The sequence below is a fragment of the Molothrus ater genome, chromosome 6 (assembly GCF_012460135.2).
Source record: "Molothrus ater isolate BHLD 08-10-18 breed brown headed cowbird chromosome 6, BPBGC_Mater_1.1, whole genome shotgun sequence".
NCBI classification, from domain to species: Eukaryota; Metazoa; Chordata; class Aves; order Passeriformes; family Icteridae; genus Molothrus; species Molothrus ater.
The window spans coordinates 16783028-16808083 of record NC_050483.2 but is presented as its reverse complement, the minus strand read 5'-3'; the positions used below and the strand labels follow the sequence as shown (position 1 = coordinate 16808083).

General features: G+C 37.9%; 1 protein-coding gene across 2 annotated transcripts; it reads right to left on the bottom strand.

Annotated features, from left to right (window-relative positions):
• TOLLIP (toll interacting protein) lies at positions 1-25056 on the bottom strand. Of its 2 annotated transcripts, XM_036384574.2 has the most exons (7): positions 24943-25056; positions 18191-18340; positions 16033-16215; positions 14816-14968; positions 12815-12905; positions 9018-9038; positions 1-3484 (listed from the first exon to the last, which is right to left on the bottom strand). In XM_036384574.2, exons 1-7 carry the CDS (start codon positions 24973-24975, stop codon positions 3270-3272), a joined length of 846 nt encoding a protein of 281 aa, XP_036240467.1. In that variant the 5' UTR covers positions 24976-25056; the 3' UTR covers positions 1-3269. The 2 variants fall into 2 exon arrangements, with proteins under 2 accessions (XP_036240467.1, XP_036240468.1); XM_036384575.2 differs by lacking the exon at positions 9018-9038.

Genomic DNA, 25056 nt, shown 5'->3' with positions numbered 1-25056 from the left:
TTTTCATTCAGATGGTACATTTATTAAATTAGAATGAAAAAGTTAATGTACTTTAGAGTGCAAGAAACATATTTGGACACTGGACCTCAATACAGAGAAACAATGTCTTCAGAATAATTACAGCAACACAACATCCTCTGTAGGGTATTACATATCAACCAAACAGGCAATAATGTTTATAAGGGGAGAATAAACCCATTCAGTACCATCAGCAGATGCAAAGAGCAGTAGAGAAGTTGCAAGGATCTAGCTAGACAAAAAATGTTCCTACCTTTAGCAAGCTGAGGCTCTTGGCAGGACTCAAACTATACTGAGAGCACTAACTTTTAGCAGATGCCTGTCTTACACAGCTGGCTTTAGCTCCAAGCTGCTGGAAGCTGCTGAGCAGAGGAGCAGCATCAAACACAGTATTACCCCATTAGCATTTTCTCAAAAGCTACAATCATGACTGACAATTTGTTTGTTTTAAATAGAAAACCAGACTTTCAGTTCCAATACCTTAATTTCACAGACCCTAAGATGAGTAAACACCTCCTGTCTTTATTCATCTCTCTCCAATTCAAACCTAACAACAAACAGTTTAACTGGAAGGATATGTAAGCTGAAAAGCGGAGTAGGCTGATCACTTTGTTCTTTTTAACAAGAGAAAGTAGTACATATTGATGTAAGAGTTTAATCTCTAATGCTTAATTAAATAAAGACAGAAAGATGCACAGAACAATATTTAACTATAGTGTAAGATAATGAAATCCATCTACTGGCCATACTGCTCCTACACATCCTATTTTCAACTCATATTTGTACCCTGTTTTGCATACCATTTGCCTAGGAAAAAAAATACACACTAAAAATGTATCTAAGAACAGGAGTCTCCCTCAGAAGGCCAGAGTCAGTTTACGAAAAAACCTGGCTAGCTTAACTTTTGCACTTACCCCTCCTGGCAGTTAGGACTGAAAGGTGGTTTTGTTCTGCGCTTGAAATGGAGCTGTAATTAGGATGCAGTACAATTTACCAGCCATTAAGTTGAACCATGACCACTTGCTTTTATGAAAAGCTGTATTATGAATCCCACCGTTTTAATATAAAAATTTAAATATGTACATTTTCCCTGAATTGTTCTGTCCCTAGCAATTCATGCTATCTATGTAAAAGTTAAGAGCGCAGGACTCTTCCTGGAGGTATCTAAGCATTAAATCCCTACCAACATTCATCCTTTTGGGTCATGATGTCACAAAACACTCTGCTTTTATAAAGACCAAATGCCTCTACACCTAATCAATCACAAAAATTACAATGATTGCAGGGAAGGGGCAAGACTAGTTTCTTGAAGAATACCCATTTAACTTCAGAAAACAAAAGTGTGGCAATTCTACAAGTACAGCACACAAAACTATAGCCTTGAATTTCATTATTCAAAATCCAGTTGGAGGATGTTCAAAGACACTTATGCTTTCAATGGGAAATTTAAGATGTTAAGGGATTCATAACAAAACTTAAAACTGTACATTATGAAAAGACAGCTTTAAAAGGTCAGAAATTGGGATGATTTTTGGTGCTGTATTTTAAAAGTTTCAGTATTACTTTTAATGATTAAAAAAAATAAATATTCATGCTCTACTGCCAGTGCTACCTAAAGGCTACTTGAATGTAGGTTGCGGGAGGATAAAATCAGCTTTCCATCAGATAATAAAGAAAATATTTTAAGCATAGGACATAAAATAAAGTGTGGGGAAGAAGAGAATATGGGTCATCATTTCATGTTCAAACCTGGCTTTAATGTTCTCATGAATCACTCAAGAGCCTAGATTTCAAGTGTACATTCATTTCAACTCTTGAAAATATACAGGTCTATGGCTATTGTAGAAAATATTTGAAATCAAACATTATAGAGACAAAACAGCAACATTGCACATCAATGGAAAAATAAATTGGTGCAGACTATTTAAAGTGCATTACTTTACAAAAACAGACACCACAGAAATTCATCCGACAGGTGTAACTGGAGCATAACTGTATGATTCTGCAGCTCCAAAATCAACTCTTACTTGAAAAAATTACACTAACAATAAATACAAACACCTCCTCTGAGGATCAGACTGTAACTCAGATATGTTAAATTGTCTCTCACATAGAATTTTATTTCCATCTGCATCAAATAATAATAAACTGACTACAGCAGCTGTAGTCTAACAAGTCACTGAGCAATTCATAATGCCATTCTAAGACCCTGAAGCTACTTTTCATGTTTATTTCTTATTACAGGAAAAATACAATCATTTTCCCACTAATGTAAAGCAATAACTTTGCTGAAACATAGGTATAAAGAAAGAAGCTTTATAACCAGATCATAGATATCTGCTTTTTTAATGTAAGACAACATCTTAAATAATTCTTTACGGCTTCAATAATTTTCCATGTATAAGTATCTTTACTTCTGCACTTAACTTTTGAAATAGCCATGGGAATGCAGAAGTAATAGTTAGAGTGCAATTAACTGTAGGAGTACATTAGGGCTTAGTCCTGTTCTCTGCTACAGCAATACATACTGCATGAGTTAAAAGTTACCTCCTAAGATTTTACAGATACATAACAATACTATGTGGGAGGACAAAGCCCCAGATGCACACCAGATAATATATTGCTTTGGTGCCCAATGACTAGATTGAATAGAAGATGCCCATTAAAAATACCAACAGTACAACCTAAGAAATTTAGCTTATTAAATTAAAAATCTTCCATCTAAAAGGTGTGAATATATCACAGTAATAACTAAACACCACAGGATAAGAAAGGGTCTCTCCTTTAATTTCTGGCAAAAATAGGCTGCTTGCAGAAACCTAAAATACTTTTAACAAATCACTTGTATTTAAACAGCAAACCTTCCATGGAAAGTTTTTTCCCCCAATCTAACAAACACTAGTAAATCTTGTACTGCATAGAGTTACTTTGTAAGAGCAAGTTTATGAAAAGGGGGAGAGAAAGAAACAAAGCAGCATTATTCCCAATCCCATCAGAATATAGCCACACAGGGCACAGCTGATAGTAAAGATGCTTCACTGCTCTATGGTAGGACATAAGCTAAACAGAGTATGTACAGACTGAGAAAGAAGAGAAGAAGATCCAACTGTCCAAGGAGAAAAGGGGTACTATCTGTCACACACGATGCACTAACAGAAAGCTGTTGGGAAATTCTTCCTCTAGCTAAATCCCTGGCTTGGCAAGTAAAAATAAGTGGCATCGAGGACAGGGACTTTACAGGAAGTGGACATCTACGATTCTTCAGCCATCTGAAGTAAGGAGTTGATAGCTGCATCCTTGTTCCCCCTCTGAGCTTCTAGCACTGAGCGGATTACTTCCCTGTCCATGTTGGGAAACATGTCCTGGATAGATTTCAGGTCCTCTTCATTACACAGGTGCTGAGGGTTGACTGCAGGAGGCGGTATTGCCACCGGGACCATGCCTGGATTACAGACTGCAGGCATCCCTACAGTTAAAAACAGAAGAAAGAAAGCCACAAAACATACATGAGTAGGGAAAAAAAAATTAACAAACCCACAACAAAAAACCCCAGTGATTTTGAAGACAAAAGCAGCTCATGACTTGTCCCAACCCACCAACTTCAGCATTTATTTATTTTAACATGCACTCCAGAGGAGGAAGAAGACTGCAGAGATTATACCTACACTGTTGCAACTGGAAAATATTCTTCTGGAACAGGTTTTCACCCCAAGGTTATATTCCAGAAGTTATAAGCTACAGTATGACAACAGGTACTGTTCAAAATTAGGTACAATGTGCATTAAACAAGTTCACATGTAATTCACTAGCCAAACACTAAGCTCATCACAGAAAGGTGTGGTTGGTTTTCCCCACCTCATATTTTAGTTCCCAGTGTATTTATGTTGTGATGAAAAAATGGTTTTACATTAGCAATATACACAGCTGATATTCAGAAAGACAATGAATGCAATTTCCACCATATTCAAAGGAAAGCAAAGTACTTTGGTCCCGTAGAAGACTAGACCACATAAATAAGCAATTTTTAGCAGATGTTTTTCCTGGCTAAAGTTCCATCCAGCCTTCAAAGTCACTACATGGCAAAAGAGCAACACCTCTAGGGGCATACACTGCTTTGTTCATCTCTCTTCCAAAATTCATCTGACCTGTCATTTTTTGCTAACTTCTTGTACATCCATGTAAAACAAAGCACTGCCAGTTTACAGAGTTTTAGAAAAAGAGTATTCCTATTACTAGACAAAATCCCTTTTTCATCACATAAGAACTTCTATCACTAAGCACAAAACCATTGGTGAAAACACTACCTTTTGTTTTGTATAAAACTGAAAACAGATAATAGTACATATCTATATTTTTTTGTTATCACTCCTGAAAATTGTGTATTTCACTTCTTCTCTATGTAGTTTCATATCCTCGATTATCTTAGTCCCGCTCCTTTATGTGTTAGCTTCTGCAGTTCTCCTGTAGAATTTCTAAGGTAGGGCAAGGAGAAGTACCTGCAGCTAGACAGAACCAAGTTCTAGTATAGGTTCTCTATTTGCTTTCAAGCATTTTATGCACTGTTTCAAAGACTATTCACCTGATATTTTTATAAAATAGGCTACAATAATTCAAAGACCTTCCTGTACAGTAATGATGAAATTGAGAAATTGTCACCAAATAAGTATTAGTTAAGATTATCCCTTGCACATACTTTAACCCCAGATTTAATAAATAATTTTATTTCCCTTTTATTACAATGAGATCCTTCTGCAACCTGTGGCAGTCAGAGAGGTTTAGAAAACTGCCAAGGGCTCTTGATTCGACAAATTGTCTTAGTCCCCTCACTTTTTTAAGAAATCTGATGCACCTCACCAAAGGAGGTGCATCAGATTCAACTCCTTTCATTAGATGAATAATCACCTATATTTATTTGTTCATCAGCTTTTTAAAATAGATATTAAAACACAAGATTACCTTTATTGTATCAGAATATCATATGATGGAAAGAATGCTTAGGAAATAGCATTTTACAAATGCAGCTGAGAAGGTGATATACACTGACCACACTGTTCTTTCTTATGTACTCAAATACCTATGAATTTTAACATACAGGCTTTTCCTACACAACCATGTCACGTCCTCCTAAAGTTTACATAGTTACATGTTTGCTTTAATGCAGTTCATTCTAGTCTTCCTGGGTTTTAATCATTCTATACAACAGAGAATATGGCTACTTCAAAAATGTTTTTAATTGAAACTTCACTTTGCTATCCTCCAGTCCTCAGAAAGCAAAACTTCCTGAGACTGTTATGGTCTCACATTCCTACTAGGTTTTCATGAACTACCTTACATACTTTTATCTTTATTATTATTTAATTACATACATGATTCTAAGTTTTCTGCTTCTTTAAAAGAAATTATTTCTGCTTCTTTTACACATTTGATCTTCAAAAGCCTCACACAACCTCATAACCAGTTTAGATTTAACATATAATTTAACACTTTCACATATGCATATATGGGAGATCTACCAATTTTCTGTCAGAAACATACTTTACTGCTTTACATCACACTTCTTAATATTCTCTGAGTGTTGGTTTGGGGTTTTTCTAATTTGGCACACAATTTCTTTGAACAATCAATTCTTTTACACAGTTTTTAGTTCATCTGTTTGCCTTCTACATATGACATTAATTACTTCTCTGTAAGTTAAACAAAGGATGAACTATTTGCATCATCACCACTATACATCTTCAAAATAAGATCTCTTTGAGAACCAGCTTTCATATATTACCCAGGAGTACATCAGAAGCTGCTTCTCTTCTACTGAATTCCAACTAACTGCTCAAAAATTGTGACAACAAAGCATATGTATAACCAAGATAATTTTCAAGAGTGCCTCTTTGCACCCTCATCTCTCAACATAATGACTGAAGTACCTATGTGATTGAAAATATTGAATTATATTATACTACTTTTACTCAGACCTAACATTTAAAAAGAGCAAAGAGCAGTTTCAATACTTACCTCATCTCTTCAAGATTTTCCCCAGTCTAACTATTTAGTCAGAAATGTCTATGCTCACTTTAATGTGTAAAAATGTTTTAGCATCCCAGTGACTTGTTTCTTCTGTCAGCATAAAAATGCTATATTATGACTCATATTCAAGGTTGGATGAGCTAAATATCAACTCTGGCTGACCAGGTACTCTAAATGAATAGTTTCACTGCAAGCACTGCACCCAGGATTTCACCTGATATACTCTTTTCTATTTCTTTCCTCAACCTGCACTCCTGTTCTATCTGAAGGGATTCATTACTGATTTGTAATCACCACCCTATTTATCTGTTCTCCAATTTTGATTTTAAAATTCCCCTTTTAATCATCTTAAGTTTTATTAGAAAAAAAAAATAGGAACGTAGAAGCTTTAAGTCTAACACACAGGCTTTATTTACTCAAAAAGGTTCATACTGAGTCAGTCTCATAGATTTGTTACCTGCACACTGGAACCATATTTCTGCCCAGCCATCTGCATCACACCTCTACCATAGGTATCTGTTCCCTTTTCTGCACCACCCTAAACCTGGCTCCACAGCTTTTCATGGCCTTTGGACCATAGTCCCAGGAATTCTGTCTGGCACTATGAGTTTGAACACACAGCCCATCAGACACCCTGGAGGCAAACCACTGTGCAGTCCTCACCAGCACTGCAAATACATTTCACCCAATTACCCAGCAGCATTTTGCAGTGCCTCTTCTAGAGCTTCAACAAACCTCAACTCATTCCTCACACTGCCTACAAACGTTGTAGACATTTAAAAGGGGCGTAAGATGTGTGGCCTCAAAAATATAAAGTCGCAAAGCACCTGAAAGAATTGAGCAATAGAAGTTATGTTTTACTTCTAACATAAAGTTCCCAAGATTTTTTATTAAGTCATCAACACCCTAATATTATCCAACAATCAGCCTGAACAGTGTATGAACTATCAATACAGTTTAAAGCATTAACCCAAATCAAACATGAGGCTCTCTTCTCAAGTACACAGCATCCTACAGCTTACCAATACCGTTTCAGTATCTTATCAGTGCCAAAATAAAATCAAGACTAGAACAGAGTTTTCCTTACTGCTTTCATCAAAAATAGGTAATTATCAAGTCAGACATCTGGACAGGCAGTACTCAAAAAGCATTTCCAATATAAATAATAAATTTAAGACACAAGAAATTTCTTGTCTATTGATTCTCACCAAGGATTTTTAAAACCTATTTTCTCAGCTCTTATAATTTTAGCTTACGCTGTCTACAACTAGACTGCATATAAATGGAGTTAGTATCAGAGATTTTTAATAAGTACCTCCATGATAAATGCTTGCTTTTCATGAAACTCAACATTCAAGCTATACAACACCAATTTAAGAGTACTTTGGGTTTTTCTGCACTCAGGCTAAAAGCATCCATAATTTCTGATTTACAAAATAGAAAGACTTAAGCATAAAATTAAAGAACTATGCACTGAAATTTAGCAAATAGACACATATAAGCAGTCATTAGAGAAAGTTGTAATAAGCTTCCAAATTATCAATGTTCAGTAAAAAGCTGCTTTAAGCTAAAAAACTTCATATCACTGACAGGTGAAAACTGGAACTAAATAATGTAAGAATCCACTATCAGTGGAATTGTGAACTCCTGTGTTACTCTCAGATATTAGGTACATGTTATAAATCAGAAGAATGGAGCATTGTTTTCCAATTCAGTGAAATGGCAATGGCAAACATGCTTGCATAAGCAGTGACATTCCAATACATGAAACAATAGCAAGTCAGTTGCTCAATGAAAGCAAGCAATGAAAGCATCAAAGCAGAATTAACAGGGTAAACTTTTTCCAACTGCATACAAGGCATTACACACTTGTAATTTTATTTTCTTTTCCAGTTAAGTGCCCTATGTTTAATTTCTTAACTCATTATCATTCTGTCCCATCCATAGACTCTTTTAGACTAAACTCAGGAACCTTCTCAGCATGAATTCTTTCATTTAAATGAAGAAATTGGTAACTCTTTTCTAAAAAACAAAATAGGTCTTAATGATATTTTCTCCAGGAAAAATCTCACTACTATGCATACCATCTCATTTTTTTAAGTGTTGCTTCTTTGGAAACTACTAGAAAAATTAAGTGTATGAAACAACAGAAAAATGCTAAAATTTCACTGCTCTGAATAAACCAAATGTGTTGTGACAACCACAACACTTATATACAGCATCTTTCTGAAATTCAGGGCATCAAGAAATGATATATCTTACAAGAAGCCATTCTAAAATTTTCTGGATGTATTTGATTAAAGACCAATGCTTTCATCAGATATAGCGGTGTCACAGCAACTTTGCACAATTCAAAATCAAAAGTGTCACAGTAAAGGAAGTCTGAAATGAAGGAAAATTGATTTCCTGTAATATGATTTAAAATAGATATTAAAACACAAGTCATATACTTTACATGGATTTAAAACAGAAGTGCATGAAAAATATGCACTGAAATTAATTAATGAAATTAAGACTAAGGCAATTAGCAGGTTGTCTTCTCAGTGTTATTGCAAAACTCAGTTTTTTGTTTTCAAGTTTACCAAAAGTCGTGACATTATCTGCTTCTTCACTAATGTTGCAGTAGCCACACAACTGCAAGAATTGTTTCTCTACTAGAAAACCAATACTATCAGCTAGTATAGCTCACTGACACACAGCAGCTTCAGAAGAATATCATAACATCACATTATATCCATCAACATTGTCATCAGCAGTCAGTTTAGCCATTATAGCTCAAAGCTGAGCAAATGTCTTTCCAACAGGTTAGAGAGGCTTTAATAATTTGCAGAAGATGCATTGAATTGTTCTACTGTGACAACCAAGTGGCAATACCTTGTTGTACAGTCTGCTGTAACAAATAAAGCTGTTTAGATGAGTTCATGCAAAGACTCTTGAGTCAATGAGGATGGGAGTGAGAAAAGAGCTTGGAAACTTACCCAGAGCAAAGTACTCAAGCCCTAAAGACAGGTGAAAATGAAGGGACAAGGGGAAAGGAATAAGACATGGGAAAGAAATATTAATCTATTTTTAAAAGGATATTAATTATTTACCTTCCAAAGGTGAAAGTTGGATAAAATGAGGCAGTTGGGTAAAACCTAAGCTACCTAACACTAAAAAACTAAATGCTGCTAGGATACAGTCTCTCAGCTAATTTGCTTCAGGGTCCTAAACAAATTTCCTAAATGTACTGTTTATGCAGAAGTAACAATCAGGGGAAATGCTACTGAAATAAGTAAGCCACCAGGTGTTTGCAGCAAGGATTTTACAGACCACAAAGGACAACATACATCCATGGTTCTCTGAACAAATACCAGTAACATCACAAGCTAACCCATGATCCTCCATAAGGACACCTAAAGGAACAATGTACATACACACACAACCCTTGCCTCAATAAAAAGTGATATTCCTGACTCTGACAGGACTCAAAAACACACAGGTTTTTAACATATTTTTACAATGGGAGTTTATAAAATAAGTAAAAGCAAGTTTTCTATTTATCCCACGAATATTTAGCTTGCTTATTGAACTAACATTTTTTAGCTCACTGTCTCTGGTACTCTTCACTACAAGATACTGCAAGCACCAGTATATCAAAATAATCTACAGTTTAAATTAAGTAATCTTTAGAAAAAGAAACAGGAAGAGGTGGTAGATAAACTCAACTTCTATAACAACATGGTTCAGAAGTTCAAATTTTTGCATACCCAATGCATAAATACATCACCTGTGGCAGCTATAGCTTCTAAGCAACAGCTTGTGCTGTTGTCAGAAGTTTTCAATTTAAAAATTTTTGCAATTAATTACCATGGTGCAAGAATATACTATGGCCACTTCTTGTTCTTAACACAGCTCCATCTACCACCAGATGTGAGGAAGTGAGCATTACTTGTGGTCATCTGCTTACCACAGTGACTACCTGCTTGTTTCTACTGTTTACCTCAGCTTGTATGACAGAGTGTGAGAGTAATTAACTGCTTCAGCATTAATTAGAAGGCTAGTTAATTAGAAAGTTAGTTTTGAACAGAAGTTTTCTGTTACAGAAAACCAGCTTGGCCTTCATGACACACCTAAATTTGACTTAATCATCTCTCTTTGGAGCACAGTTATTTTGGACAGTTAACAAGTAACTGTTAAAACTGTCTGGATAAGCATTTTAGTCCACCCACTCCATTTCCATCATAGATAAGGCTTTGATTCTGACAGTCTTCTACAGTAGAATCCCCTTCATTTCAAATATAATAAACTATTCAATGATGCTCTTCCACTCTTCAGAAGGAAAAGCAGAACTAGTTTACTGACTACGTTAATTTAGCTGCTCAGGTAAAAAATCTGAACTACAAATATGCAAAGCAGGAGCATACTGATGTCCATTACCCTTCCTGAAGCAGTCTCAAAAGGAAAAGAACAAACAGTTTATAGTGTTACAAAGGAAACGTGCAAACAGAGTGGGCCCAGAAGACACAAACAGTTCAGTTGTGCAAGGAAGGCCAGCATCTTCCATGCACCTTTCTGAAAGAGTTTATGGAATTCAAAAGGAGCATCTAGTTCAATATACAGAAAGTATTTCAAAAAACTCCAAGATGTCTTCTAAGATGCACTAATGTTTCCTTATATTAATGTGAAATTACTTTTATTAAGCCATTAAATGTATGAAACAGCAAAAATATTCTGCAGCCAAGTCACTTTCCAACTCCAAACCTAAACACCCATCCAATTATTATGAGTGGGTCATTGATTAGTGATTAAGTCAAAGCTTTAGAACTCACAGCACTTTGGGAAATTTTGATGATGTCCACAGAAATTCTAGAACAGCAAACACAAAGCACAGTAATATTTAAAGAGAGCAAAAAATATCAAATGTAGGTCAGAGGTGGCTTGTAAAAAGTCTGGCATTTATGAAGTCAAGGAAGTACACTCAAGCTTTCCCAGAACAAAAGAAGAGTTCAAATCCAGGGGTGGAACTTGGCAATGCTTTAAAAATACAAGTCACAGATGCAGGAAAAATTTTGAACACAGAATAGTATTATAGCAGAACTAGAACAAAAATGCTGGATCTTGGTAGAAGGGCAATGCTCCACATAGAGACCCCAAATTCTTAGCAGCTAAAAGGTAAGACTTACTATCATTCGCAAATTATTAGTTATTTCTTCACTTGTCTAAATAGAAAATATTCTCAAAACTTACAGAAGACCTTCAAACTTCCTATCCAAGTACTGGATGTTCAAATCATGATGTTCTGTAAATTATTTCACAGAACATCATGATGTGAACATCCAGTACTTGAATAGGAAGTTTGAAGGTCTTCTGTAAGTTTTATCTGTTCAGTTCTATGTCTAATTTCAATTATACAGGAAACTATTCTCTGCTTCATATCTTCTGTATATACTCTGGCACAGAAATTTTGTAATATGAATATTCTCATTTTGATCTATTCAAGAAATTTGTTAGCACTTTCTATCAGATCTTTAAACAAGATGACTGTGTTTGAAGTTCACTACAGAAGGTCTGGTTTACCACAACAGAATCAGGCTTTGGAAAGTGCACTCCAGTTCAAAGCACTTCACTGGCAAGACTTAAAATCTGACGATTAAGCTACAGAGATAAAAAAAAAGACCTAAAAGGAACCAAACTGCAAGTTTTCATCAGGGAATAAAGCATGCAGCCCAACTTTTCCCTATTTTGCTCTAACTTAACTCTGTAAAAATTAAACAGGAGGTATGATTCCTGACTTACATACCCAGTCTTCTGTTGATGAGGTTTGTTTTTACAGTGAATGGAATTTTAAATTCAATCATCTCCTAGTCATTTTAAATTCAATCATCTCCTAGTCTTACAGAAGAAAAATACAATATATGTATCTGTTGTGTCATTCCTTAGCACTTTAATTATGTCCCACAGACACTATCATAAGTTAAAGTTAAATATATGTGAATTTATCTTTTACTTTCCCTGAAAGTACACATACTACTGAATAGATAGTCATACAATAAACTGGGAGTTTTAAGAGCTGTAAGTGAGCAGGACAAATTCAAACTTATTTACACACTTTAAGCTTTTCATCTTTGACAGAAAAATTACAAAACATAAGTTAACACATCTTTCTCTACAAGTCCAAAACTGTCTTTGAATCAACCAAAAGGACTGACAATACCTGCTGTAGTTATGTAAATACATAAAAAGGAGCTATCTCAGAGCTCCTTAACATTTTTCATTCACTGAGCTGTGAATACTCCACATGCTGTATAGTGAGTTCCCTTCCAACAAAGCATCTTCAAAGACCACAGAAAAATTAATCCCGTTGTGGGCTACAGAAGCTCCAGCTCTGACAGCAAAATTCACTTGAGGCACTTTCTGAAGTGCAAACATCTTCAGACATGGCTTGCCACCATTTAAGTAAGCACAACTTGAAGTGCAGTCTGCTAGACAGCTATTCAGAGACCAGATTGAAGTATAAAATAAATACTCAAAAAGACAAGCCTTCACAACTTGACAGACATTTTAATCCATTTAATCAAACTCATGCAGCTCTATTAGACAGGGTACAAGACTGAAAGCAGACCGGTACTTAATTTGTTCCCTCTTCTCATAAATATACATAATGGGAAAAGTGGTTAAGGGAAAATCATTTATAGCTTCCTTTACATTCTGAAAAAACAGGAGTAATTTGGTATTTATTTCTGCAACGCCCTTCATCTGGAAGGTTCATAGTCTTCAAGTAGAGAAAACATACCTGCTATAGGCACATATCCAACTCCTTGCTGATATACAGTGGGCATCAGGACCACTGGCTGGGGCTGCATCATCATGGCAGCTGGCAAAGACTTGACAGAAAAGGCACAGATTAGAACAACTCCAGAAAGAGCCAAAAAAAGCCAGCAACCAGAAGTGTTTGCAAATAAGTCATCACATTGCAAATCCATGTTGAACAGTACAATATGACTATGCTGAGTGCTAATCTATATTAAGCAAATCTCTGGCAAACTAAGTGAACTACCATTTTTCAAATGGCAATTAATTTGCCCGTGAATCAATAAACACACATCATGTCAAACTTGCCTTTTGCAAGAGTGATGAAATGTTGTTATCAAAATGCATTATTTTAAAATACAGGTTTAATCAGCTTTCATGCCTTAGTCTTGTGAAATGAATATACAACATATTCATCATAAATATTAGACAAAATCTGATTTTTATTCTTATTTTTTATTTTTAAAAGCAGTACACTGCTCCTTGAAGCAAATTTTAGTTTAAATCAATTATTTTGAGGTAAACCAGTGCATTAAACAAAATATCAAATTAACTCCATTCCCTTTTACTACCACAATAACTTCAGTTATATTTCAGTTCAGTTTGATCCTTGACAATATTGAATATTATGAAAAGTCCATTCACAGGGAGACAGTTTTTAGGGTTGATTATAAACTCTTTTCTCCCCAGAGTAATGGAACAACTGTTCAGATCTGGGGCAGAAGGTGAATTTCAAACAGCCAGGAATATCTGTTCCCAGCTGTGCACTGAACAGCAGCTTGGCACTTCTGACGACATACAAGTGCAGTAGGAAGCATTCAGGGCTGCACGTGCTACACATTTTATCCAACAGGTACTTGAAACAAAGGTGACAGGTGAGAACATTCCAGAAGCTGCTAAAGAAACCAGAGGAGGTCTGCAGTTCATGACCAGTAGCACCAAATGAACAAGAAAGGAAGTGAAAACAATGTCATCTCAAAGAGCATTCAAACTACCCAAGAAACATCTAAGACAGAGAAGAGTTTCCATTTTTCTGCTTTTAAACTGACATGAATTTTTAAAGATTTTGGGGGGAAAGTTATTGTTAGATTCCACAAAGTTTAAAAAAAAATGTTATTATTAAGTTAGAAATGACAACGTACCATTTAGCTGAGGATTTCTTTTTTATACATATAGTAGCACAGTTCTAAGGAAACTTTCCTGTCTGACCATCTGTGAGCCACTATGGCACCCACTTCAGTCTGTAACTGCTGAGACCAAGGCCTCTTTGCAGTGGGTGCCTCCAGTGACCTCAGGGGTGCCCCTCTTGGCTCCCTGCACACCCCACACTCACAGTCAGACAGGTTTCCTTACCAGCTCAGCCCTGGGTTTCCCACAGCAGAGTCCCAGATGTCTGGATCCTTAAAGCAATTCCATCATGGTGCAGTGACACAGAAACAGCTCAAGCTGGTGCCTCCAGGGTGGGACCCCCAACAAAGGAAGCCCTGGGTTTTACACCCTCACAGTCTGTGCACTCAGACAGTCTGGGCTCTTCCTGCTGACTCACCAGCTCCTGCTGTGTCCCAGTGTCCAGTCCCCTGGCCGGTGCCACAGGTCCCTGTGCCCTTTGTGGTGCAAAGGGTCAGCACCGTGTCATGGTCCCTTTCCTGAGGCTCCCACCATGTCCCTCAGCCAGGGCACAACCTGCAGCTCTCACTGCAGCTGCACACCCAGCTACCTGCTCTCAGTGTACTCCTCAACAACAGCAATAAGCTGAATTTTGGTAATTGCAAAACAAGATAAATAGCCATTTGCCACCTTACCATGAAGTATTTTTTGTCTTTAGAAGTATTTTTGACTGCTATTCCCAGAGTTAGGTATAATTATTTTAAATGCCAACACACACAAACACCCAGTATGGTACAACAGATCTACTTCAGTCTAAGATATCTCCCTCCCACTACTTAAGAAGCTTCTCTCCCTTCCTACCCCAAACTCGGCTTACCGTGTATGACATAACCAGATTAATCATTCCTTCCTTGTCATCACCTTGCCTTCCACTCAAGCTATACCATTCATCCTCCACATTTCCTTGTTTCAGAGACTCAGGAATTGTAATGTGTGTCCAAGCAATTCGGTCATCCATTGAAAAGGCTCTCTGAAATATAATTTGAAAAATATTACCAAATTAATTGTCCTGAAAGAAACCCCAAACTTAAAATTATCCTTGACTAACACTTCAGTTTTATGCTATTAACTTTGTTCATTTTATTCCCTTTAAAACTACTGAAGTGTCAATAAATATTTTGGCCATCTCCTTTCCAACAAGGATGAAGGACACTTTAAGTGGGATTATAGATTGATTGCAGGTATTTAATAGCAAGAAAGTGAAAACCTGAAGCAGAACTCTAGAAATACAGCATCCTAATATCATCATAGGCTGTGTGACTCTCCTAACATCACATCAGAGGCCATTACATGAACATAAACATCTTCTGTTTACTATGATAGCCTGTGAACTCCAGCAGATAGAAGTACTGATCTGCCCCCTGTTGCAGCAATGAAACAGACACTTGAACCAATCAGCTAAGCCCTCAAAGCAGCATCCAAAATCCTCACTTGTGTAATGATCACACGGCTGCTGCACTGTCATGCTTTACTACATACAATGAGAGAGGCAGCAAAAAAACAGGCAAACCATGACTTAAGCCTTAGCTGTAGCCTCTTAGTTTCTCCTAATAAATCCTAGTGACTACACACAGTCTGTAGTTGACAGTATTATTCTCAGCAATTCCAAGCTTGGGAAAACTACTAAGCTCTTCCTAGGACAGAATAGCACCAAAGAATTTTCAAGTAAAACAGCATTGTACAATAGGCTATTTTTAATAGGGACAGTGAAGGACACAAAGCTGCAGGGCATTTTGACAGCCAAAAGGAGCTTAAATAGCACTCAGACATCTTTTGCTTCTCCTCCTTTGCAGGCAAGCCTGCTACTGCCACTTTATCAGCTACCAAAGAAAAGTAACAGTTCTGACGTTCTTGGGGAAGAGCAAAGACTTGTGAATTGCTGCTTCTGGAATTCTGAAAAGTTTTTATTATCTTCCAGAGAACATGGCTAAGGAACTGTCTGTGCTAACTCATTCCTTTTTTGCAAGGTTTCAACCAAACCTCAGTCCAAACCGGAGATGGGGAGGGGTAGAAAAAATATATAGCGGTTCTGACCTCATCAAATATCTCTAGATAAAAGGAGTCCACGCCCGGGGGAACAGTGCACTGAATAACTTTGTTCCAGCGGGGGTTCTTGGCTCCATTATGTGCTGTTGGAGTTTCATACACAGCGTATCCCAGCCGTATTCGGCAATATGGATCCATGCGCGTCATCCCGTAATTCTTTGCCAGTTTGGCCTGAAAAGAAAAGAAACCCGGGAAGTGTATAATACTGACATTAACTTGAGAAGTTAATTACTATTAGCTCACCAAACACTGAACAAAGGACTAGATTAATTTCTGCGACAGAGAGAAAAGAGTTTAAAAAAAAAAGAAAAACAGCATTCAGATTTAAACATAAACCAGTAACACCATTAAGTGTCTGGGAGACCTTGAAAAGGGAACATCTTTTTAGCCTGTTTATTGCAGAAAATACACATCTTCACTGTAGCTAAAATAAATTACTTCATACCAAACCACAAAATACATGATTACAGGGACATTGTAACAAGTTCAATTTTTCCCTGGCTATCTCATCTCCAACATACAATCACAAGTGTAATGCTGTAGGTAGCCTGTCCTCTTTTACTTCAGTTCTTTTAAAGGATCAATTACAGAAATCCAGTACCTTCAAGAATATCACACAATCCAAAAGCACAACCTGCAAAAGCAGTTCAATTGAGGCAAACTAGTCATAGTAGATCATACATTTCAAAGTGATTACACACTTATCTCAGCATGTAAATTTAATAGTAGTTAGTCCAGTGGACAATTTAAGGCCTAACATCACTATAAAAACAGATGCTGTATAGAATCAGAACAGATCCAACATTCTTTTGTTGTAACATCAGAAGACTAGAACAAAACAAGTTGATGACAGTCCTGAACACAACACTGAGTACTGCTGCACAGCTGTGCTCAAGCAGAAGTTAGGCTTTTTGCACGTGCTGTTTCTCTGACCTATACTATGCAGCCCAGGTTCTTTTTATAGTAAGACAAGTGACAAAACATGGTGCCCCAGGGCATCTCTCACCTAGAAGATGTTTACAGAACTCACAACAGTTGAGGCTGTGCACTGTGTAACATTTATCACAAAGGCTGCACTTCAGGCTTGGAAAGCTCTTTTCTCCTTCAGGGAACATGCTGGTTCATCAATTCATACATTAGAGCTGGCAAGAAAGGTCTCAAACTGTTTATTGTAAATGTGGACTTAAAAATAAAAGAAGAAAGCTGGGATCCAAACAAATCACCATCCATACTCTCGATTTGTGGGATTAGACAGCTTATCAAATCTTCATCAAAAAAAGGTGATAATCAGCTGTGCTTAGACAAACTCACCACCACCCCTAAATATCTGCAAGGAAAAAAACGCAGCAAATTACCCCCCCAGAAACTTCTTCCGATCTTCCATCACTTTATTACTAACAGAATTAAGGCATGTTGTTTGATATATTTTATCAACACATTTAAATACAGTACACTTCAACCAGATTTTCATTTTCTACAGATTAACTATATCTGTATCTATATAACAGCAAGTCTCGTATCCAGAATGTGACATGTCTCAATTTGCAGCCAAGATTCCATAGCATTCCTGCATAAATTCCTAGACAAATAGAGAAGAGTATTTCTTGTCTGTTGTACGGCCATCCAGAAGGATCTTGACAGGCTAAGAGAAGTGTGCAGACAGGAATCTCAAAGTTCAACAAAGGAAAAACAATATATGTGACAATAAGACTTTGGACCAACTAGCTGGAGAACAGTTTTGAGGAGAAGAATGTGGAACAATACATAAGGGAACTGCAATTCCCTATAATATCCTCAAAATTACTAATGTCTTCCAATATTAAGTGCAGGAACTACAGAAAGCCTCTGAATAGAAGTTTTCAAAGAAACCTGTTCACTGCAAAAATCCTCATGAGTTCATTTGATTATGTGCTATAATAGCAAGGTTTACAGGAAATTGCTGCATCAGGCAGCAATGAAACATGAAACTGGACAAAATGCTGATGCACAGAAAAATGAAGCTACAAAACCTTTAAGAATTACTACCCATTTACATGTAACTTAGTAACTCAAATTCCTACACAAAATCTTTTTGCGTCCACCAATTTTAAAAATTGCATTAATTATTTAAAATTACTTACTTACACAAAGATGACATAATTTTTACCTGTACTACAGTAATACTGAGTCTTCCTACTGTACCCATTGCTCCTCCATACTGCAGCTGCTGAGCTGCCTGGGCATCCAGCTGGATTTGCTGTTGCTGCTGGGTTGGGGTAATGCGAAGAAAATCTTGAGGAAGCTCACCAACAAATACCTTAAAAAAAGAAAAAAAAAAGAAGACTTTAAACGTTTATAATAGGAAAGAGATGAAGAGATGAATATAAGTCAAAGTGTAACAAATTAAGGAGAATTTAGTCTTGTTTTGACAGTATGAACAAAGAACTAATTAAATGACAAAACTGCCAACTCATATAGCAAATGTTCTCGTTTTCAGAAACAGTAATTTCCAACATAAGCCTCTGAAAAAATGTAGGACAGAGAGCCAAAGCTGCTCTGCAACTAAACATTTAAGTAGTCCATACAAAAGTCAGAACCACTAAGTTTTACAACATATTCATATATGATATCTGATGGCATCCAGTTCTTTCAATTATTCATCACCCACATTGTGTCCAATTGTTCCTGTTCCAAGACACAGCACAGTGCTTTCATCTGAAAGGTCACTTCCACAGTCACCTTCAAGACAGACTGTAAAACAGGATTTCCTATGGACCAAATCCTGCAACACAATAAAGATGTCCTAACACTTTTCCAGTGTTAAAACACAGCGAGCCTGCAACTAACCTTGGTGACAAAATTCCACCACATTCAAAACAGCAATGTGGGAATTAAAAATCTAGTCTATCATGAAAATGAGCCAGGGACAAAAAGTAGTAGTAAGGAACTTTTGTTACATGAGTCAACATGAATCAGCACTCCCCGTGGATTTTCTCTTAGCTTTACAGTATAAAGGGAAAGTTTCTACCCATCACTTGTCAATTCACCAACTCAGGTTGTTTCTAGGTTTTAAATGCGCAGTGAACATTATAAATTCAAATACATGTAGAGATATTTTAATTTTAAAATAACAAATATCTATAATAAAATTTTAAAAGGGAGAAAGTGTCATAGAAAATTTATAATTAAGCTGTATTCATTTCTGCTGCCTACAGAGTGGATGACATATTTAATACAGAACTGTCTACCTGATGAAGACAAAAGACAACACAATTTCTCATGTTGCAATCCCGAACAAGATTACTCAATCATGTATCTGGCAGATGCATGCCTACAGAACAGAATTTAAGTAGCGAACAGGCCTTGAGGACATAGCTTTTCAAGATCACACAGCATTTGCATGTCAACATTGCATCTTGGAGACAGAAATTGGAGCTCTTGCCAAATCACACGTATGACTATTTTGTATGATTATCTGAGAGCCTCAGGATCCTGGCAACAGTAGGTGACACATGCCAGAAAGGAAGTTTATCTGAAAAGTTCAGGAGGAAGCACTGAATGCCTGCTGCTGGGCTATTGGGAAGTAGAATAAAAAGGGAACCAGTTTTGCTTACAAGCATCTTAAATTTTATAATTAAAAACCTAAGCAGCTGAAGTTTTAAGAAATAGAAAGAAAAAATAGGCTAGAAGTTAATAATAAAATAAAGTTTATTTAAGTTTGGCTGGCAATGAGACATGGTGTTATGACAGCCTTCTCATTGGAATACATATCACTTTAAAATAAAACATAATCTATTTAGGCAAGATCTGAAATGGCCCCAGGATTAGCAAGGAAATGGGATTTACAATACAGCAGGTCCCCCTCCAGTCCTGGTCCTTAGGAAGTTTCCAATCTGGTACTATCAGCACCTCTAGGAATAGACATCATAAACATTTCCCACAGTCAGAAGCGATGGCTGCATCCCTGAAATCCCATTTCCATATTATGCAAGCTCCCTCTGTCAAACTCCCAGAAAAACAGGATAGCCTCTTTTGTCTCCATCTTCACCTGGATATTGGAAAGCTGAAGTCATTCACAACAGAAGTCTAATAATAGCTTTCACTTTTGAAATTTTATTTCATAAAAGTTAACCAATATCTGTTCTAGAATAAAATAAACAAACAAGCCCAAAGGGGAAAAAGTCCATGAAGGAGACTGAAGTTTCTTACAACAGCTAACCTGATTCTAGGTTATTCAGTTACCTCACACAAAGGCACACTCATCCTAGAACTGCAGAGTTGACATACATAGAAACTAAAACCATCTAGTGTTAACTAAGTTAGCAAAAGATCCGAGTGGTAAACCCCTCCAAAAGGGAAGAGTGGGGAAGAGGATATGCACACACTCATATATTCAGTTCTGACTAAGATTTGGTTCACAGATGCTTACTGAAGGAAATACATTACTCAGTATGTTCTTATACTAATTATCAGCTGATACCACATTGATGGAGACAAATCAGTATCATGCAATCTTTTTATCTGTAAAGAAAACAGGCCAATTTACATCTTCCTCAAAGTGTTTAAAAGCAGGCACATAATTGCCACCTCCCAACCTGAATTAAAAATACAAAGTTACGTAACTAGAATTCAACCACAGTTTTTATTTTAAAAGCAAGGAAAACATATATGACAAGTTTGTGTCACTGATCCTACTCCGAAACCACTTTGAAACAAAAGCACTTCCCTCTAATGGCACTTCAGAAAGAATGTGAAATTCAAGCGTGTTCTGTCACTAGCTGCAGAACAAAAAATTAATTCCATTTAGCAACAGGACAGGGATGGGACTACAATTCAGAACACAAATTAAAAATAAGTCTGCCTTATAATCACTTTCTAATAAACCTTACTGACAGCATTGCATCTTAAAAATATGGATTATCTAGAAATAGAATAACATTGCCCCTCCCATCTGCTACAATCTCTTAAGAGGTAGTTTTGTGAATCTTCACAGTAGAATGCCGCAGGTATAAAAACTGCATCTCAACTTCTTCAAACTGAACGTGGTGTGATATTCTACAGTTATTCGATGTAACTGAGGATGGGGCTGTCTCAGTCTCACCTTCCTACTTCTTATGCAACATGAAATGGTGCCAGAGAGTTGTAAATTGGGTCAGTGTAAAAGCCTGACCAGAAGAAACAAGGGTTGGAGGTAAAGGCAATGGGAGCTAAGTTGTCAGAACCTTCAACTAACTGATTGTGCAAGTACAGGCACCTGTGTAAGGGAGAGAAAGGGACACAGAGCCACACACAGTCACAAATGCCCCATGTTACAGAAACATTTCCCCAGACACAATACGCTAAGGGAACGATAATTAAGGTTGCCACACTAGCAATTACCAAGGAAGTCTAACATGAAACTTCTTCAAAACATCAAAGCGCTTTAAACACCTAACTATTCAAAAATTTCTGACCATTCTCCTTTAAATGGCTTTACTGTTTTTAAGAAAGAAAAAGCAAATGACAGAATTTTGAGCTATTATTCTATGCTTTGCACACTGAAGAAAAAATTGGTACGAGATAGGAAGCATCCAGACGTCCTGAAAGAGCTGATATTTGTTCAAGGCTGCTGTTTAACATCTTTGAAAGGCCATGGAGATTAGAGAAACTCCTCTGGATCAGGAGAAAGACAAATCTCATACCCAGCATTCCAAAGGGCAAGAAGGATGACCTGAGGAAGCACAAGCAGGTCAGCTTCACCTCAGTCACTCAGAAATTCATGGAGCAAGTGCTTCTGGAAGACATTCCTTGACACATGAAGGGGAAAAAGCGAAACAATAAAAAGCTGACGAGCCATCTGCCTTCTCCAAAACAAGAATATAGGACTAAGGAAAGAGCAGGATCATTACAACCTGAATGGGTGGACTACTGGATGGATGAAAAGCTGACTGAAGCACTGAGCTCAGAAGCTGAAATTCAGTGGTTAATGACACGGGAGGTTGGTTAAAAGTGAAGCAGTTCAGAGGTCTGTACAGAAAGTAACTTATGCGTCTAATATTTTTCCTCAGCAACAAAACGTGAATACAAAAGGCATCAGTTTGAGGATGACACTATATTTTGGGAGAAATGACTTGGATACTTGAGGACAGAGAGATGGAAGAATTCACTAGCAGGAATTGCACGTAATGCAACAAGGGCAAAGACCTGTACTTTGACCAGAAAAATCTGTGCCACCGGTATAGACTGGAGAACAACTGTCAGGACTGCCTGCACATCTACAGAGGTGGAGACCAAGCAAAACATGGATGAGCAGAGGACACTTGCAGCAATGAATCCTAAAAGAAAACTGCAGTGGATCAGCAAGAACCCAGCCAGCAAGCCGAGGAAAGGAAACAATTGCTGGACCACACCTGGAACACTGTGACCGTCTGGGGCCCAGCAGAACATGAAAAAACAATGAACTTCAGGGGGACCAGCAAAGATCCACCAAGAAGGCCCATGAAAAGGGCTGGAGCACTTGTGAGGCCAGGTTGAGAATTTGTTTAAAATAGAAGAAAGTTAGAATGCACCTTGTAGCAGCTTTCTGATATCTGCAAAGAGGTCATTGAGAAAACAGACCTAGGCTGTCTTCTGAGATGCAACACAAAGAGAAAGGAGATCTCAATTGTTAAACTGAAATGAGGCAGATTTCACATGGAAAAAAGGAGGGGGTAAAAATTACCTGCAAAGTATGGCAGGAACTATGGTATACAAGCATGAGTTAAAAATAAAAGACAGAATGAGTGTCCATATGACATCTGTGTCTATGCCTGGAGAAGTGAAGGTGCCACCAGAGAGACCACAGAGCACCTTCCAGTCCCTGAAGGAGCCTACAAGAAAGCTGGAAGGAGACTTTTTGACAAGGGCCTGCGAAAGTTTTGAAGAGTCTCAAGAAAAAAACTCATCAGAGTCGCTAGTTGTCAGAATAGTGACTATTAGGGAAATTAGGAGCAGAAGTCTATGCAGTCCCAGGTTGGTACTTAATCTAATTTGGAAGGACCTGATGTATTTGCCAGAATGATGGATAATCATGGAGAATAACCATGAAGAGTAATTTTGGATAGACTGGCTAGATAAGGAATCACAAATATAAAGTTTTGGTGGCTCAGTCTTAATCTAAAGCCTGGTCAAATTGTTTATTAATACTCCTACTTGTAAAAGGTATCACTTAGCAGTCCTTACATATTCAGCTAGAGTTTAGATTTAAAAAACTGTTTTGTTTGTACAAGATTACAAAAGTGAAAATATGCTAATTCCATAACATCCTGAAAAGGGTCAGAGATATCTATATTCTAGCAGAGTATTTGAAGTAACAGACAGGATGAATTCTGTTTCATCTAAAAAACTAAACAGCAATAAGAAATTTTAATTACACACCAAGCAAGCAGCATCACAAACTAGAGAGTGCAGGAATAAGACTGGCAACAGCCCACTTTAGTTTCTTACCCACATGAAACAACCTTGAATATTTTCTTGCTTGTTCAAACAGAAAGACTGAACTGCTCTCTCCAGCAGTAAAGAAAAAAGTGGTTCCCAATCCTTTAGCACCATTTAGTGGCTATTCATTTGTAATGCAGTTGCGCATATAGAAACCAGTAGAATTTTATCTTCTTCTCTGAAAAGAATTAAGGAAGGCTGGAGTGTACCATATCAACACCCCCAGCTGTGAATGCCTGCTTAATATTGCATAATTTATTAATTCATTTGACAACATTCAAATCTCTAAAGTGGGTAAGGAAGAAAAACGTGTACAACGTCAGCAACACATTAAAAAAAACCCCCAAAACTTGAAGCACAGAAAGCCAAAGCTGCATGAGATAAATTATCATATGCCTTTTGTCAGGCTACAGTCAAGTTTAGGAAACAAAAGACTCCCAAGAAATTATACAGGAGTACCTGGGAAATTCTAGAACAAGGCATCTAGAAGAGTAACATTCAAGAAAGACCCGGCAGTTATGATAAATAAAACAAATAAGGCACGCTAAAGAATGAAATTGACGACCATGTCATATTACTGTCATAAGAGAAGTGACAGCAGTGCAGTTTTTCAAGATTAGCAGTAATTCACCTCACTGTTCTTTCTACAAGGCTGCATTAATTTTCTTTTTAAAAGTAACTGTTCCTACATAATAAAATACAGCAGTGTAAAGTTACTGCTTTTTTAAAACTTCTCATTTCACCATAAGCAGTATCATGCTGTCAATGACTACCAGATCCTTTCAGCCAGGAGGAACAGACAGAACAGCACATCGAAAACTGATGTTGTAACACCTCGTATGTAGAACTTCCCGGTGTGAGGTATGATTATCCCTGGGCAAAACCAGACAGTAACATATTCCCAATAAACTGTCAGCAGCACCTCCCAGAAGGCTGGTATATTTGTTTTACGACGGCTCAGCTCCCGTCCAACACGCCCGCCTACATCCTACACGGGATGCGCCGTTCCAGCTTTCAGGCGGCAGCTCCAGGGAGCTGCGCTCCGCTTCCAAGGGAAAGCCCTTTAGCTCCGGTTCAGTGTAAGCATTCCCCTCCTTGGAAAGGCCTTTGGACAAAGAACGGGCAGGAGAGCCGAATCAAGGACTCCGCGCAGTTAGGAGGGACCTCCCCTCCCCTTTCCCAAAGCCTCTTCGCAGGCGGGGAACCGGGAGACAAGGCAGACCTGCCTCCCCCGCATGCCAGCAGCCCGGAGAAGATGAGAGGGCTTTTCCTCTCCCCCCTCCGGCGAGGACGGAGCTGGGGCAGGGTGAGAGACACGGAGCCTCCCTCGCATAGCGGCGCTGGCAGAGGCTGGGCGGGCCCATCGGGATCTCCAAGCCGGGCCTCGCCCGCCCGGCGCGGCGAGCGGTAACAGGAGATAGCCCTGAGCGGGCCCCGCGGCGGCGCCGCGCCCGCAGCACTCACCGGGCCCCGCTGGGTGGTGACGGTGGTCGCCATGGCGCCTCGCCGGGGCCGCGGCCGAGACCCTTCTTCCTCCTCCTCCTCCTCCCGCCCCGCCAGGCCGCCGATGCCGCTCGC

Coding starts and splice junctions, on each gene's coding strand:
- TOLLIP (XM_036384574.2), bottom strand. CDS start 24,975: ATGGCGACCACCGTCACCACCCAGCGGGGCCCG. Junction 16,216..18,190: donor TCAGTATTACTGTAGTACAG/GTAAAAATTATG, acceptor TTTTCTTTTCAG/GCCAAACTGGCAAAGAATTA. Junction 14,969..16,032: donor ATCTAGAGATATTTGATGAG/GTCAGAACCGCT, acceptor ATTATATTTCAG/AGAGCCTTTTCAATGGATGA.